The sequence below is a fragment of the Sceloporus undulatus genome, chromosome 1, assembly GCF_019175285.1.
Source record: "Sceloporus undulatus isolate JIND9_A2432 ecotype Alabama chromosome 1, SceUnd_v1.1, whole genome shotgun sequence".
Lineage (NCBI taxonomy): Eukaryota > Metazoa > Chordata > Lepidosauria > Squamata > Phrynosomatidae > Sceloporus > Sceloporus undulatus.
Window position 1 is genome coordinate 23,895,476 of NC_056522.1, and position 18,885 is coordinate 23,914,360.

An 18,885-nucleotide genomic window follows, 5' to 3' on the forward strand; every position below is an offset into this window, starting at 1 on the left:
TGAAGCGACGAGTCAAGAAGCACCCCCAGACTGCGCACAGAGTCCTTCACAGGGAGCGTGACCCCGTTCAGGACAGGTGGAACTACCACCATTCCTGGACCAGGGGAACCTATCACAAGTACCTCCGTTTTCTCTGGATTCAGCTTGAGTCGGTTTTCCCTCATCCAGCCCATTACTGACTCCAGACAGGCCACGAGAGGAGAGACACCATCCCCGGTCACTGCATCAGTCTTGATTTCAAGACTGCATAGTATATCTTGATTTCAGTAAGGCCTTTGACAAGGTTTCCCATGACATTCTTGCAAACAAGCTTGTAAAATGTGGGCTAGACAAGGTAACTGTTAAATGGATCTGTAATTGGTTGACTGGCCGAACCCAAAGGGTGCTCAACAATGGCTTTTTTTCAGCCTGGAGAGAAGTGACCAGTGGGGTCCCACAGGGCTCTGTCCTGGGCCCAATGTTATTCAACATCTTTATCAATGACCTGGATGACAGAATTGGGAGCATACTTATCAAATTTGCAGATGACACCAAATTAGGAGGAATAGCTAATACTCCAGAGGACAGGATGAACATTCAAAATGATCGGAATAGACTAGAAAGCTGGGCCAAAGCTAACAAAATGAAATTCAACATGGAGAAATGTAAGGTATTGCACTTAGGGCAGAAAAATGAAATGCACAGATATAGGATGGGGGACACCTGGCTGAATGAAACTACATGTGAAAGGAATCTGAGAGTCCAAGTAGAACACAAGTTGAACATGAGTCAACAGTGCAATGCGGCAGCTAAAAAGGCCAATGCAATTTTAGGCTGCATCAATAAAAGTATAGTGTCTAGATCAAGAGAAGTAATAGTGCCACTGTATTCTGCTCTGGTCAGGCCCCACCTGGAATATTGTGTCCAGTTCTGGGCACCACAATTCAAAAAGGACATTGAGAAACTGGAGCGTGTCCAAAGGAGGGCGACTAAAATGGTGAAAGGTCTGCAAACCTTGCCCTATGAGGAACGACTTAAGGAGCTGGGGATGTTTAGCCTGGAGAAGGTTAAGAGGTGATATGATAGCCCTGTTTAAATATTTGAAAGGATGTCATATTCAGGAGGGAGCAAGCTTGTTTTCTGCTGCTCCATAGAACAGGATCCGGAGCAATGGATGCAAGTTACAGGAAAAGAGATTCCACCTCAACATTAGGAAGAACTTCCTGACAGTAAGGGCTGTTCAACAGTGGAACACACTCCCTCGGAGTGTAGTGGAGTCTCCTTCCTTGGAGGTCTTTAAGCAGAGGCTAGATGGCCATCTATTGGGGATGCTTTGATTGGATTTCCTGCATGGCAGGGGGTTGGACTGGATGCCCCGTGTGGTCTCTTCCAACTCTGTGATTCTATGAGTCTATGATTATTTGCCTTTTCTTGAATCAAAATTGCTCATGCTTGTTAGGATCAGAAAACTCACTGTGATACTCATTAATCATCAAAATGCTTATTCAAACCCTCATGGTAGAGTATTTCTTTTCAGTAAATTACTTAGTTTACATCTGCAGCCTGCAACAGGAATTCTATATATACCTGCTTCAACAAATGTAGTTCAGGGAGAAGTGTGGGTGCCATTAATTCTTCTGTTGTTTCTTCATACCATTGGGTTCCCTTTTGAAATTAAAAACAAACATTTTAGCCCTAAATTTTTCTGATTTATAGTGGAAAGAAATACAGTATTACCACATTCCCTCTATGTAAATTTTGTTGCTGTGTGTCTTCAAGTCATTTTCGACTTATGGTGACCCTAAAGCAACCTTATCATGGAGTTTTCTGGGGCTGAGAGTCTGTGACTCACCCAGGGTCAGTCAGAGACATTCACAGCCGAGCAGAGAATCCAATCTCCAGAATCCTAGTCCTACATTCAAACTGCTACACCACACTGGTTCCTATGATGGTTACTTTATCCTAACTGTGTGAAACAGCAACACCTGCTTTCCCCAACCAGCATGAGCTTTAGTCTGCTGGCTGAGCATGATAGGATTCACAGTCCAAAACATCTGGAAGGCACAGGGTTTGGGGGCATGCTGATTTAGGAATACATTTATTTTCAAAATGGACTAAAGCCTAATTTAGATAGGCCAAAATTTTCTTCAAGTTCCCTTAAGGCTGAGTCTCAGTGTGATGTAGTGATCTGGAAGGTCATGGCAAACCTCCTCTGAACAAAATTTGGCAAGAAAAGCCTGTAACAGCGTTGCCATTAGTCAGGACAGATTTGCACATAAGAAAAGCAAACTATTAAGGTTCCCTGTGAGAAGGCAGCACAAGATGCTGGGAATGAGCCCCCTAAGCACGCTACCCCTCTGCCCCGCTGAGTTGCAGATATTCTCGCTTCTGTAGGACTATACATGTACACATCCAGCTGGAGGTGATGCTGAAACAGTATTGGTGAGGAATAGCATAGGATCTCTCTTTTTAGATTTCTAGTACTGTGATTGTCACATGGAAGCTACTAATTGTGCAAAGTAGTAAGAGATAGATACACAAATACCTCCCAAACTCTTTCAATGGCTGCTCTCTGCTCTGCCCACTAAATCATGAATGTTAATGGGCAGATAGTGGTCTGAAATGGTCCAGCTAAATACTAGTTCTGCTAATCTATGTTTTGGGAGTAAAGATTATTCTATGTTCTCCCTAAACTCAGCATTTTTAAAGATACAGTGGCCCCTGGTATCCACTGGGGTTGAGTTTCAGATCTCCCCATGGATATCAAAATTCATACATACTCAAGTCACATTAAATACAATGGCATAGTAAAATGGTGTCCCTTATATAAAACAGCAAAATCGAGATTTGGTTTTTGGAATGCATTCTTAGAAAAATATTTTCAAGTTGTGGGTGGTTGAATGTGTGGATAAAGAATCTATGGATATGAAAGGCCAATTGTATACTTAAAAATCTGAGGCAGTGTCTCTACCACCACTTCTATTACTTTGACAAATAGCTAAGAACTAGAGTTATCCAGGTCCAGCAACACCATACAGCAGTGGTTCCCAACCTGTGGGTCGGGACTCCTTTGGGGGTCAAACAACCCTTTCACAGGGGTCACCTAAGACCATCGGAAAACACATATTTGCATGTAGCAATGAAAATAATTGTATGGTTGGGGGTCGCCACAACATGAGGAACTGTATTAAAGGGTCGCAGCATAAGATAGGTTGGGAACCACTGCCATACAGTAAAGTTATCTGACCAAGTAGCAGTGGACAATTTAGGAAGAGCCTCCCCAAATGTTTCTTTCAACAGATTTCCTCTGCCCCACAATATCTACCTTGTAAGTGACCTCTAGCAGCGCGTAGCAAGGAGTATCTGTATCTACATCCACAGGGACAAGGAGCCTAGGCTCTGCTGCCAGGACATACAGATGTCGCAAAGCCTGAAGGTGATACCTGCACATAAAGACAATAGATTAGAGAATGCCTCTTTCCACATGGTCCTATTTGCCTTTTGAAATCAACTGATCAAGTCCTGTTTACATAACCTACCCATCAAAAGAAAAACATGGAGATGTGAGGCAAGGCCTTTTTGGTGATAGCCCTGGTTCTATGGTACTCTTTTTTCTAAAGTGACTCATATCAAATTCAGCTTAGTAGTGTTGAGAAGAGGAATATGAATACATTCTTGCTCAGGAAAGTTTTTGAACAAGGTTTAAATATTTTCTCCAAATTTTTTTCTGAAGTTTTTTTTTTTAAGCTACCAGATGAAGACAAGAAGAAGGACCCTCCCTCCAGTCCATCTGTCATGGCCCTGGCCTTACAGAGAAAAACCACTGGACTTGATCCCCTTCCCACTGCCATTCCCTTCTCCTGTTGTGTCATGTCTTTTTAGACTGTAAAACTGAAGTCAGGGAACTAATTGTTAATCATGTCTAATTAACAATTTATAAGCTGCTCTGAGAACCCGTGTGGCTAAAGAGTGGGGTATAAATACTCCAAATAAATAAATGTTCAGGGATGTCTGTGCATGTATAATTTAACATTTTCCAAGATGGCAGTTCTTTTCTTTTCCATAATAGCAAATGTTGATAAGGGGAAGGACATTCAGTTTGTCTCCATCTCTGCTAAGTCAAATGGCCAAGTTGTCATTAAATCATAGAAATTTCTGTGTGAAGAAGACTCCATCCTTAATTTGTGTTCATCTTGTGCTTGTGAATTGAAACAATGCCTAGAAGACAAGCTATGTGTTGGATCAAACTGATTTTTCAAGATTTTGTTCTAATTGCATAAGTTCGTTAAACCTTACCTGTTGTCTGTACTGTGGACAGGAAAATGAGGGTACAGTGCACAAAGAAGAGCAGCAATTGAAGAATTAGAAGTGCTGAGTGAATACCTACAAAAAACAGCAATATATCTTGATGCAATTAAAAACAAGGAATTGCCACATGTGGCTTGGCAACCTCAAAATATTGGTGACTACATATCCCACTGACCCCAGTCAGGTAACAAGGATGACGGAATTTATAATACAAACATCTGGAGGGCATCAGTTTTCCTAGTCTTATTATCTCTCCCACACAGTCAAAAAGCCCATGCAATGTGCCCTTCTGAAATTCATACAACATCAACTCTGTGCCAGGTAAGTTCTAGGGGGCTGCTTTATACAGAATCAGCACATCTAGCCCAGTATTTAATCAAATTAATACTAGTTCTGCTGTTCCTAGAGAGAGATCTCTCCTAACCCTGTTAGGTGACGTTCTTTTGACTGAGAATGCCTGGGACTTCTGCACACTAAACATGTGCATCCCAGCCCTTGAGGAACAGCCCTGCCTCACTAGCATATTTACACAAATTTATCTTCCATAATCTAGTTTTCTTCCAAGAGCTAGTTTTTTTAAAAAAAGAATTCCAACAGCAGCTAAGCACAATACTTCCCAGAGTAAAAAAGTCCTGTCTGTTGACCACTAACTTCTGCCCAGCCTTGGTCTTCTAACTCAAGATTTTCTCAGACATTCATTTGTGTTTTCTTTTCTTTTTTTCCTTCTGAGACATAATGATTGGAAACTTGTATTCTTTTGTAAAAAAGGCAGAGTCTGAAGTCCTTACCAAAGTGAAGGTTGTCCCAAATATCAATTACAGTGGACTTGAAACATATACATCTCCCTGTCTGGAGTCTTACTGAACACATATGCAATGATTCCTTGATCATTATGACAGGTGGTAAGATTTTATTGCCTGTCAGTTTATATGCTTGTATACATAAAAAAGTTAGCTTTGAAAAAATGGATTACCTTCCCCCTCCCAAAAAGAGGAGTCCTAGAGCCATATGATGTGCCATATGGAATCCATAGTTCATCTCCCCACCAGTCTTCTTATGCATAAAACGGCAGAGTTGGAGGACTTTCAAGTTTCCAGATCCAGCCATCACCATTGCAAGTGAGAGCAACACCACACTCAAACAAGTCTCCAAGTTATAGTGTCCAGCCTTAATAAAGATATAGGAGAAAAGATGTCACTTCCACTTTACGTAAATATTTTAAATTATCTTCTGAGCAGTCAAATGAAACAATCCCAAGGCCCAAAAAACCCTTGTTAAGAAAGCTTTTTTGGTGGGCGGACAGGGTTTACAATCTATGCATGTTACAGCCATTCTAGAACCCAATTTCAGCAACCCTTCCATTTTAGCAAGACCCACCAGCTTCACATGTATATTTGTCTTTATATTCTAAATCGGGAATAAAGGAAAGATTATATTAGAAGCTACTGGCTGATTTGTGAATGATATGCAGTTGTAAATATATGTTGTTGTATGCATAATAAAGGTTGACTGACTGACTGACATTGATATGCAGTAGCTCAATCAGGGTTTACACTAGCATCATCATTATTAGTTGTAAACTAGGCTGGTGGAAATAAAAAAAGCTTGTGGAAAAACCAGGAGTCAGTTTTAATATCAAAGAACTAGAGCACAATTCTGGTACAGAAAACAAATCTTATAAACTATTCATTCAACTAGAGCTGTATGATAAACTCTGGAGTTTCACTTTTACTAATGGTGAATCTGGAAAAAACTTACAATGGAAGCTGTCGCTGAAGATAAACACTTCATGAAATCTTTTGCAAAAGCGAACTAGAAAGAGAAATTCAAAATGAACACATCTTAGAACACAAAAGTCAACTGTAGAGCAGGGACTGAATATAGGTCTGAAAACATGCAAACCCCCACTGTGATACCATTCCAGTCTTATATAGGCTAAGTCAGACGATACCTGAAGACTTGAGACTAGACTTTCCATACTAGGGGTAGGCAACTTGTGAAAGTCAAGGAGTCTTTTTTTTTAAACCTGCCTGTGATCTTTATGGATTACTTCCCTGTCTATCCACTCCCTATTTTTGAGTGCCCCAAATCAAAATCTGCAATGCATTTGGGACATGCAGTTTGCCCTTTGAATGCACTTTTATTGTCGTAATTTTTATTTTATTTTATTTTATTTGCTTTTAAAAGGTCGTTTAAAAAAATAGGAAGTGACTAGCCAATCACTTCTAATGTCTAAAAATACATTTTGGTGTCCAAAAAACAAATAAGGTGAATTGCCTTTAGAAAGCAAAATACACCCAGATATTTTGGGGACTCAATTTAGGGGAGCAATTAAGAGGATCTGTGAGACACTGGTGAGCTACACATGCAGCCCAACATGTTCAACCTCCTCTCTCTGTGGAACCCACAAAAAAAGAAGCAAGGCTTCATTAGTTATGGCTGTAGTTTTATGGGTGATGTCCTGCATCCACACTTGCACACACACAGATAAGGTCTAGTAGGGCCTCATACTGCAAGTATTCAGAAAAGCAGTTTAAAATACCCCTTTTCAAATGGTCATTATTGTGCAAGGAATTCTGAACTTTGTATAATTGTTCCAATGAGACAGCTGGTTGTTTTATTTGACTGTATCATGCTGACTGTTTTAGCTCCTACATTTATTGGCTAGATTCATAATTTATCTTATGTGTGTTTTTTGTGTTGGCTGTTGAATATATTATTGAATATATACTTAATTATTGCTCTGTTTCAAAATGATGGTATGATGCCTAGGAATTTGCGGGGATGGGTGCCTAATACACATGGATAATAAAATAAATAAATATGTACAGTATTACTGCTTTACCTGGCTTGTCCTTCCCTGCCCTTGGATAATTAAAGACATACAATCCTGTGAGGATGGAAGCAAGTATTCTGTAGACAGGCAATGGACTAAGCCTGTGGAGAGGAATCTCTGACTGCTGAATGTTCCCCACTGGGAAAGCCCTATCCTAAGCATTGTCCCTGGGATTCTCCAAATCCAATCAATGATTGGAGACAGTGAGGATTCCCTTCCTGGACCCTAGTCCCTTATTCAAAAAGGGGAAACTGAGGAGAGCTTGTTTGAAGGGAAAGGCTAAAGAGAAAAGCTCCACCCAGCCCTTTGACTTTTTGCTTAATTATATTAGGAGCTAGTAGCCACATCCCTTCACATAATTTTTAATTTATTTTATTTCATTTCTATGCTGCCTTTCTCCCAGGAAGAACACAACATGGTCTCACAAAGGAAGCAAGGTGTGTCTGTCTGGTCCCCATCACTTTTTAATTCATCCTCCCTGGATTAAGCAATTCCCGTCAGATGAGAAAAATATGGCTTCAAGTGAATAAGAACTGCTACACTAATCTAATAAGAAGTGAAAGGGAAGTAATAATAAATATTTGCTAACTGGTAATTCACTTACCAAGCAATTAAAAGCAGCTAGATTTTCTGAACCAGCAAATCGAAAACCCAAAGACAAACAGGCTCCAGCAATGATGTAGACATGAGCCTGCCTAAAAAGAAATTTGAAATGAAAGGTTTTCCAATCAACATTGTCAAATCATCACAAAGGCTTTCACTTCATCTCCAGTTAAAAGGTGTGATACAATGGCTTGGGCTTCTCACTATAATTCCCTAAAAATACAGACTTGCTCTATTTCTATATGGAGAAAAACTGCTGGACCTCATCCCCTTCCCCACAACCATTCCTTCTCCTTTTGTATCGTGTCTTTTTAGATTGTAAGCCTGAGGGCAGGGAACCATCTAACTAAAAGTTGGTATGTACAGCGCTGTGTAAATTTACAGCGCTTTATAAATAAAGGATAATAATAATAATAATAATAATAATAATAATAATATTTTCCTTTAAAAAGAGAGAGAGAGAGAGAACAATGGAAGACTGAATTGATCCTTCATATAGGTTATATAACAGGACAATCAAATTATGTGGCACATCATTTTTTGAGACGACTTCGTAAGACTTATAAAAAAAATCCGAAGTGCTAGAAAAGTCTCATATTACATTGTTGTTTTGGTGTGCCTTCAAGTCATGTGTAAGTTATGGTGACCCTAAAGCGAACCTATCACAGTTTTCTCAGGAACATTTCTTCTGAGGAGGCTTACCCCTTGTCTTCCTCTGAGAATGAGAGAATGTGACTTGCCCATGATCATTCAGTGGGTTTCCATGGTTGAATGGGTTTTGAACCTTGGTCTCCAGAGTCCATAATGTTGATGTCTGGACTGTCATGGGAGGAAGAACTGAGGGAGCTTGTTGGCTAAAAGGACAGGGTGCATGGTGATAAAAATCAAAGTAGATACTTGCTGGAATCTTGTACCCTTTATTTCTTTCTTAGAATCCTGGAGTTGGAAGAGACCACAAAGGCCATCCAGTGCAACCCCCTGACAGATGGCCATTCAGCCTGTGTTGCCAAGGTTTAGCAACCAATGGCTCAGGAACCAACACTTGTCCAGGGACTACTACTTTCAATAGCACTGGCATATACCATGAGGATAATGGTTGTGGCTGGATACCATATTCCCTGGGTTTAGTCCTAAAATTTTAGATGTGATAAAGTATTCGTTTTTCCATTTCCCCACTGCTGATCAAAGGAAAGGTTTTCTATAGTAGCTTGGGTATCTTGTGTAAGGCCACAGACATTAACGAGGCACAAAAATAGAGAGCTATGACTCTACCAGTTGCCTTAGAATTGAAGTCTGCTGAATATTTCCTTTTCTCACCTTCTGGAAGGTGATCCAGGAATGAAACAAATTTCTTCCTTAAAAACTGCAGGTATGTGCCTGTGCATGTCTCACAATATTCATCCGCAAGAAACAAGTAGTTGTGATTTCCATGTCACACTGCCCAATTTTCCACATTGTCAGCAAGAGCAGAATGTTGCTTCTGCAAAGACTTCCCTGGAGTTGCCTACAATATATTTATTTAATCAATCAATCAATTAATACTCCACTTTTCTCCCAATATGAGACCCAAAGTGGCAGTAATATGCAGTTTAAGATGCTGAAAAAATATTATTCAGTTGTCCTCTTCAACCCTGTAGGTAAAGAATAGTTTTTTGTGGGTTTTTTGGGCTACGTGGCCATGTTCTGGAAGAGTTTCTTCCTGAGGTTTGGCCAGCATCTGTGGCTGGCATCTTCAGAGAATGCTTGCCTGGAAAGGACTTGGGTATATATATTGTGTGACCTGGAAAGGCAGGAGTGATTTGCATGTGTATTGTTTTGTTGCTAATGGCAGGCCTCAGGGTGGGAGGGTCTGCAAAAGAGGATTAGTATCTGCTTGATAGTGCTCATTGTCTGCTGGGAGATTTCTCATTTGCATTTGCTGAGTCTTTATCTTGCTATTTCTCAAGACTGGTAGCCAAACCTTGTTTACTTTAAGGATTTCCTCTTTCCTGTTGAAATTGTCCAGGTGTTTGTAGATTTCAATGGCTTCCCTGTGCATCCTGACATGGTAGTGGTTGGCATGGTCCAGAACTTCGGTGTTTTCAAACAGTATTTTATGCCCAGGATGATTTGTGGCATGTTCTGCTACTGCTGATTTTTCTGGCTGGCCCAATATGCAGTGTCTCTCATGTTCCTTGATTCTTGTTTGCGCACTGCATTTGGTGGTCCCTATGTAGACTTGTCCGCAGCTGCATGGTATGCGGTAAACTCCTGCAGCTGTGAGAGGGTCTCTCTGGTCCTTGGCTGAGCGAAGCATTTGCTGGATTTTCTTCGTTGGTTTGTAAACCATTTGAAGGTTGTGTTTCTTCACCACTTTGCCTATTCTGTCTGTGACTCCTTTGTTGTATGGTAAAAATACCTTCCCTTTGAGTGGCTGCTTGTCTTCACTCCTCTGGGTTTTTCTGGGCCTGACAGCCTTTCTGAAGTCTGAGTTGGAATAACCATTAGCCTGTAGAACCCAGCCAGGTTCTTCAATTCATCTTCCAAGAAGTGGGGTTCACATCTTGGAAGATGAACTGAAGCACCTTTGAGAGAAACAATTCCCTGAGGCTGATACTATTGCAGTGCTTGAAAATGAACTGTGGGGTGGTGGTGCACTGAGTGGGAAAAGCACTAGATATGTCCCTGTAGACATAAGATGGGGCTACTGTCCAAAAGATTTTTCAGCTCATGGGCAATGAGAAGATGTACTATGTAAGCATGCCATATATATGAATCCCAGAGACCACAAATTAGGATTTGCTCCCCCATGTTTAAGGTCTTCTGGGATTACCTCTACAATACTGGAAAGAGCACACTGCAGGACCTCCCTCATTGCAAATGTAATGTGAGTAGGGACTCTAAAACAATCTTTAACTCACAGGTTGAAAGTAACTCTTTAAAATGAATGATTTACATCTAAACAATTATCTCTTCGTCATTTGTGGCAATAATAGTGAATAAGGGTGAATTGACGCTGTAGAATCTACAACACTATATAAATAAAGCATAATAATAATAATAATAATAATAATAATAATAATTGCAGAGTGATACCACTTTAAGTGCTGTAGCTCCATCCTATGGAATCCTGTGGTTTGTAGTTTTATAAGGTCTTTAGTTTTTTCTGACCAAGAATGCTGGTGCCTCACAAAACTACAAATCCCAAGATTCTGTAGGATGGTGCCATGAGAGTTAAAGTGGTGTCAAACTACATTATTTCTACAATGTAGATGCACCTTACATTACAATATGATTGTAATACAACAAGGGATACTCTAGTCCATTTGCTGTAATTTTAACTTGATTTTTAACTTTTAAGAAATTATAATGGTAACTAATTCATAGCAAGGAAGGAGAGCTTGCATCTTAAATGTTAACTGATTAATTTTTAAAATTAAGTTTCTGAGCTCTGCTTTGACTACACATGCCCAAGGAAAGGCAAGTTGGAATCACATCTGATGACTTACGCCAGTGTCTCCAAATTCAAATCTTCTGATGAAGGCATTTCAGTTGCATGAAGGGATACACTATTCTCCCTGACAATCTGTAAGAAACACAGCAGAAGCAAATGGTAACCTGAAAAGTTTTCCATAGTTTTATGGAAGTGATTATTCTTTTATTAAAATTATGTAATAAATTATTTTAGCACTATCAGGTTAACATACCCCTTTAAAGTCAAGATCAAGCATAAAATGCTTTTATCTTGGATGTTTAAATAGCTAAGAATAAGAGGATTGGGGTAGCATATTATTCTGTTACTGATATATTCTCTGAGCCTTTCATGTTGAATGCTTTTTCACATGTCAAGGAAGAGAGAAGAAATGAAAATTAAAGCTCCAATCTATGAATACATATATGGAAATAACTCCCACAAATAGAATTTATTGCCATGTAATAATCAACTGAATTGCAATGTGTTTCTGTGGATTACTGTGTTGGAGCCACACCTTGCCTTCTTTAAACAGAAGGGCTCCTTCTGTAGGAAGGCTTTTGATCCAGTGGAGTATTTACAGTGATGGAAAAGGAAAAGAGATGATTTTCAAAAAATCCTCCCTCTCCCTGTGTCTTTCTCCCGCAACCAAATCTGCTCCAGGAGCAAACTCTGGAACAATTAACAAAATGTGGTTCCAGAGGAAATGGCCTCACCTTACTTCTCACTGGCTGTAGTGACTTGAACCTACCTGTACTTACTGGGTACTCACTCATTCATTTGATTTATAACATATCTTTATTTATATGATTTATCACCCGCTAAAACAATAGTAGCTCAAAAGTTTTAAAAACATGAAATGATTAATCAAATTAAAACACTACTTTAAAAACATAGAGTTAACATTTTTGAACAAAAACTCATTAAATTAATATTACATATTAAAAACTGCACACCAATTGCATGTCCTTCTACCTTGATCAGTTAAGGGTGAAGGCCTCTTTAAACAGGAAGGTTTTTGCCTGCCAGAAAAAAGAGAGCCAAGCGAGGACAAACAAAACCTCTCCTGGGAAAGAGTTGTTATTACAAGGGAACCAAGTGTGTGTACTCAAAGATTCCTCTGATCTGACTCTTCTAAACATGTGAAGTTCTCTGGCAGATGTGCAAGAGAGCATTAGTTGATAAATTGTTGGGAAAAGGTTTTCCAAAATTACAGAATTAAAAAAAAAATCCTCTGGCTTACTAGGACCGTGTTTGATGCAGGCTACTTACTTGAGGCACATTGCTGTCAATCCACTTAGAACTGGGCAATATGTCATTCCACAAAATCAAACAGCGAGCAAGTGTCTTCAAAGAAAGAGACAATCAGAATAGGATAAAGAACAATAACAGCAACAGTGTAAGAATTATGATGAAATCAAGATAAGTTACTCTGGAGAGTTATAAATGCTTGAAGGCCACTTTAAATTTAAAACAGAAAAGTACCCTCAAAATCTTAAAACTATCCTATTCAAAGGAGAATTCAAAACCTTCTTTCTCTGCATAAATACAACATGCTACATCCATGTTTCAGTTTGCACAACTTTCACTGTAAATTTACTTGAACTAATCATGCTGTACTATGACAACAGTGGGAATCCGACATTAGTGAGAGCTCCCAATTTTCCCAAAGCCCTCCAAAAGTCTCTCAAACCCACTATTTAAATGAATATGGGGTATCTTTTGCCTCCTATAGCCATGTGCCACTCCTGGAGACCATCAGAAGTGGCAGATTTGCTTTAAACCCACAACCTCACAAAAACCCTATAAATCTGTCACCAGACCTGGAGTTCTGAACCAAAAGTGATTTCCAGCTGTGAATGTTGGCCAGTTTTGGTGCAACCCACTGTAGAGGTGCAAATGGGTCTCTGAATTCACGGTGGTAGCCTACTCCTGTGCAATGGAATCAGCACTGGCTTATATAATGACATAAAGCAAAATTACACTTATCTTTCTTAAAGGGATATACTAGCATGGGCTTATCACAGAGCTGCTTTTCAAAATTTATTTAAGTGTAATTATCTGCCTTGGGCTAAGGAGAAATATTTTGGAAGTACAGAGCTGCCAGAAAATTATCCATATATCTCAAAGCGAGGGTGGTTTTCAAAATGTTAGAGTATGACTACACACATATGAGATTTTGTTGCATATTCTGCATCTGATGGACACAAATGGCCTTGCAGTATTCAAAGTGACCCCAAGCTTAGATAGGATGAAAGTCTATGTGGTGAAAAGCTAGCTCTCTAAACAATTTTTACAAAATTAATGGCTTAAAACAGTGCAATTTGACATTGCTTTCACTGCCATGGCTCTATCCTATGGTATTCTGGAATTTGTAGTTTGTTGTGACACCAGGGCTCTCTGACAGAGAAGGTGAAATATCTCAGCATACTAGAAATCCTAGAATTCCACAGCACTGCATCACAGCAGTTAAAACAGTGTGAAACGGCATTATTTCTGCAGGTCAGATGCAGCATTAGCCTTCAGTCTCAGACACAGAAAGGTAATTTAATCAAAATTATTTTAATAGATATGGTACAACCCTGCATAAAAACACACAAGTTTGAGAAGTCTGCATTGCAACAGAAGAGCAAAACAAAAACATAAACCTACCCTTAAATAAATATAAACCTACCCTTAGTAAAAGAAATTCTGGTTTCACAAAGTCCAACAAATACATAGTATCTGGAGCACGAAGCCAGTCAGCTATTGACCTAGCAACCAAAACCACGAAAGAAAAAAGAAAAAAAAATGTTATAAGCTTGAAATGGCTTGGCAAATGAAGCATGCAAACATGCTTCATCAGAGCACATTTTCACCAGCTGCTTGCTGTTTTACTGATTTCCTTTCCAATCTTCAAACTCCGTTGCTCTACTGTCAAAGCCAGTACCTACTACTCAAACTTGACCTCAAAGTGTCTTTGTATTTATCGAATGACAACAGCACATGGCATATTCCAGAGAGCACACAGGTTCTTTAAAGGGTAGAAGTATCTCAAGCATTTGATGTTCATAAGTTATGGTAACTTTTTAACAAAAATGCTCAAAACATTCCTCTGCAACAGTTTTAGACATGGAGTAGTTTTGAAAGTTCAGGATATTTCTTTCTAGGCATTTCTCATGTGTATGTTCTGTTTTATCCTCAGAGTTTACTTGACTGGACCCATCCCCATGAGACTTCTAGAGAAATTTGGAACTTTTTGGTCTGTTAGATGGGTTGTTGTTGTTGTTCTTTGTGTAGTAGTCCTAGTATGCAGCAGTTCCTACTGCTGTTACCACACACTTGGGGCAAATAGGTGGGTTGGCGAATGTTTCCAGTCCTTGATTCTAAATGCAATGTGTCTTACACATATTCACAGTTTTAAACCCCATACCTGTTGTTAGTCTTTAGATATATCATTGCTAGCGCCAGAGTTGCACCTGGACAAGTCACATCCACATTTATAGTATCTCCTTCCTGTCAAAATAAGAGTAAACATTCAGGTTAATTTACCATGTAGTCCTGTTTCAATAATGATGGGTGCCAAATACAGCTAGAAATGACAGAGAAATTCATTAAGGTTGTTAGTAGGAATCAATTCACACTTCCCAAATTGATATGGGAACTGGAATGTAATTACGCCTCACATTTTGACTTGTCTGAATTTTGTAATGTAGCTTTCCTATCAAAAATTAATACAAAAAAGTACATCAGAAAAAATACAAGCAAAAGGGCATGAATTACATATGAAAATGTGTACAATTTTGGTGCAGACTTAAAAAAATGTGACTTGGCTACAGAAGTGGATGGAGTGAACTTGTGCTTGAAAAAACCTGAATGTTGTAGAAAGTTATCCACAATTTTACATATAGCCAAGCTGAGGGAATGTTCTGAAGATGTTTAAAACAGTTCACCTCTAAAATAAAATTTGGCTTAGCCTGGTTAGTAACATAGACTAGAGACAATCCATAAGAGTTCCAGTAAAAGCTAATTAATTGAATATATCCCTTATGAAAAGATGAAAGAGAAAAACAGCAGTGAATAAGGAATTCTCCTTGCCCTAACTCAGTGGTTAGGGCTGTAGCTCAGTGGTAGAGGAGGCCTCTGCCTCAACTGCCAGCAAAGACCCATCTGAAACCATGGAGCTTCTACCAGTGATAACAGACCAGATGTAAGGAACCCTTAACACTCCACCATGTTTTCACTCTACAATTCTCATCAGCTCCACCTGACATGGCAGACGGTAAGGGATTGTGGGATATGGTAAGGGATCATGGGAATTACAAGTCAAAAAATGTGGAGTATCTCAGGTCACCTAATCCTGGTACAGAGAACAGTAAACAAAATGACAAAAGACCTGTCACAGTAAATGGAAAAAGTTAAAAAACAACAACAGCCAACCCTAAAATGATTACCTTAATTTGGTAACTTGGAGACTTGTGCTTTTCACGGTGCATTCCAGCCTGAAAACGCCGATGGCCGCCAACCATATACTGGTAAAGCTGCTCAGGTACATTGAGGTCTGACATGCCTATCAAGTTGCTGCCATGCTAAGGGAGGAATCAATATGAAAGGATGAAATAATTCATTAATGTAGTACAACCAGACATGGTTAAAGCCAACCCTCTACATTTGTGGTTAGGAAGGGTGAAAAACACAACTTGTTCAGCAAACAGACTGATGTCACTTTTGAATTAAAATCCAAAAAACAAGCATTGCATAAATATTAGTGAAAAGGAGCTGTACTTACCCCAAGACAGACCATGCCCAAAGCTAAGCCAGCAGCTAATGAATAGGATTCTCTGTCAGTGCAATACTCCATCTCAGGACCTGGGGGACGACCTGAATCCCAACAAATCATCCCATAAATAAATAAATCCTACTGTAAATCAACTTTTGAAAAAAAAAAAGCAAGCAAACGTTTATTTTTTTACACAGCTAAATTTGAATTATAAATTCAGGACTGAAATGCTTAGAGAGTTTGCAAAACATCCTGAATGCCTATGATAATAAAAATCAAGCTATCTTTTCACACAACCGCTTTATCACCTCAAGTGTTTACAGCTACCACTTCTTGAGAGCCAAGTGGACAGGTGTCCAGTGAATGGGTTCAATGTGTGTAATCTGGCTTGCTCTTTTCTTTTTAAAATCTTTTTTTCATGGGGAAGTAAAAGGCCACAAACAGGGTAAAAGACCAGTTAGAAATAAAGCAAAGAAAATAAACTTATTAAAGTTTAAATACTCTTAAGATCCTGTCTGATCTTGGAAGCTAAGCAAGGTCAGCCTTGCTTAGTATTTGGAGAGAAGACCATCAATGAACATACCAGGTGCTGTAGGCTATATTCTGAGGGGAAAGAACTGGCAAAACCACCTCTTGAGTGTTTCTTGCCTAAGAAAATCCTACAAAAGTCAGGCAACCTGAAAGCATACACGGGGGAAAGATTTTGATCATGTGATTTCCTTTTTTTCCTGGGCATCAGGAGGAGCTAAGATATCCATGAATGGATTCTCCTCTGCAGATAGCAGATCATGAGATGAAGGTAAGAGAAATAGGGCATAATGCAAGAAGAGGGCAGAGAGGAAGAGAGAGAGGAAGAGAGGCTATGAAACAAAGCAAGAGAGAGAGAGACTGTTTCTTAGGGCAAGAAGAAGGGATGGAAACAGGGGAGACATTAAGCCAGAACAATGGCGGGTTACAAACCGCCATTAGGGACGTCCGAGGACGTCCCAGTTTGGAAAAGGGGTGTCTCTTCTAGACGCCCCTTGCTCTATCACGGACTCAGTCCGTACAAAATGGTGGCGCCCTGTTCATACGGGCGCTGCCATTTTGACGTAACGGACGCTCTGTGTCCACACGTGGTGCACCAGAAGTGACGCCACGAGTGCGCCCTTTGGCACTCGCGGTGAGTCTTCCGGGGCCTGAGAAGGAGCGCGATTTCAGCGCTCCTTCTCTGCGGAGTCTGGGAGCCGCGCCGTTTAAAGGCTGCAGCTCCCGGACGCTGCAAGCGGCGGCGGAGCCAGACCGCCACTTTTCAGCGGTCTATAACCTGCCAATGAAAGCTGTTGAGATAAAAGAAGCTGCATGGATTGTCAAAGGAACAGATCAACTTTAACTGATGTTGTATGTTGTATATTTATCTGCTCTTGTTCCCCACCTGGATCCATGGGGGGGGGGATGATTATGATGATGATAGAAAAACCAGTAATGGAGGAACTGGAGCAAACTCTTGCCCTCAGTCACAAGAATGGGCCCTTTGGCTCAGAAAACTTGGTCACCTGCATATTCATGGAGATACCCATGAAATCAGGCACACCATACATACATTATGCAGAATACAGACAACTTTCTTCAGCAATTTATCTATTTCTTTACAGACAACTTATTTCTTCTCTTAGCAATTTACCTATTTCTGACAGCAGAACCTCAGCAGTGTGCCTGTGAGCCGTCCCTTGGTACACCAAGCCTATCCCTATCACAGCAGCCACCTGCACATTATGAGGAACATCCAGCTCAGTAGAAGTCGGAGGCAACAAAGCAGGTATGTGGATGCTGAGCAGCCGAGTGATAGACATATCCATTGTGCCCAGTTTGGCAGCAGAAACCCCAAGCAGCAGCCCAATACTGGTCATCTCGTGGCCCTGATATAGAAACAAAAAGCCTTGAAGTACTATAGCTGAAACCAACATTCAAAACACTATTCTTGACATACACCAGAAATTAAAAGTGTGGTTGGATCATGTTTTAATATGTAATTTTTAAAATAGCCCTAAGGCCAATTGCTAGCCTGAACTAGAACAGATTCAACAATGGGATTTACTGAAGTACTGATTCAGTTAGTCTACTCTAGCAAGCTGAATGGACAGATTAAAACCAACAGGACGCCGCCCGCCCGCCCGCTTCCATCTGGGCTGCGGCCCAAGGGACTCCCTGCTGCCCCGGAGGACGTCGCTGCCTTTTTCCACCTGGCAGCGGCCCGGTGAGGACTCTTTGTTGCCGCGGCGGTGGCGTTTTTGAAAGGGGAGGGGCCAGGTGAGAGCAGCCCCTCATAAGCCGGCTCGCCGGCCTCCCCGGAGATGACCCCGCCCGCCCGCCCGCTCGCTTCCTTTACCCCTATACCATCGGGGAGGAGCGCCAAGGACAATTGCCTGGCGCCGCCGTTGCGGCCTTTTTGGAGGGAGGAAAATTGAGAGGGGGGTGCAGGTTTTTACTGTCAGGGGATTGTTTTTCTGCATTGTATTATATTGTTTTTTCTGCATTGTATTATGTACTGTAATTTTACATTGTTGGCATTGTATGGTATTGTGTACTGTTTTCCCCTGTGCATTGTTTGCTTTGTATTTTGAGATCCTGTTGTAAGCCGCTTTGTATTTTGAGATTCTATTGTTTTTCTGCATTGTATTATATTGTTTTTTTCTGCATTGTATTATGTACTGTAATTTTACATTGTTGGCATTGTATGGTATTGTGTACTGTTTTCCCCTGTGCATTGTTTGCTTTGTATTTTGAGATTCTGTTGTAAGCCGCCTTGATCACATCCTGTGGAAAGGCGGAGTATAAATAAAACTAATAATAATAATAATAATAATAACAACAGATGACTAGCTGCAAGCATACACTGCAAACAAGACTGGGATATAATATTGATTATACTGTTCAAGTTTTTTTTCCAGTCAGAAGCTGAACTTCATT

At 40.2% G+C, this 18,885-nt stretch overlaps 1 protein-coding gene across 1 annotated transcript in view; it reads right to left on the bottom strand.

Moving 5' to 3' along the window:
* The window catches only part of ANAPC1 (anaphase promoting complex subunit 1), a 71,114-nt gene that overhangs the window by 14,936 nt on the left and 37,293 nt on the right, over positions 1-18,885 (bottom strand). The window contains 13 exon segments of the mRNA XM_042439993.1: positions 1,567-1,644; positions 3,305-3,422; positions 4,276-4,362; positions 5,261-5,454; positions 6,046-6,099; positions 7,728-7,818; positions 11,215-11,291; positions 12,450-12,524; positions 13,852-13,930; positions 14,590-14,672; positions 15,611-15,745; positions 15,946-16,037; positions 17,600-17,834. Coding sequence (XP_042295927.1) covers positions 1,567-1,644; positions 3,305-3,422; positions 4,276-4,362; positions 5,261-5,454; positions 6,046-6,099; positions 7,728-7,818; positions 11,215-11,291; positions 12,450-12,524; positions 13,852-13,930; positions 14,590-14,672; positions 15,611-15,745; positions 15,946-16,037; positions 17,600-17,834 — 1,398 coding nt within the window.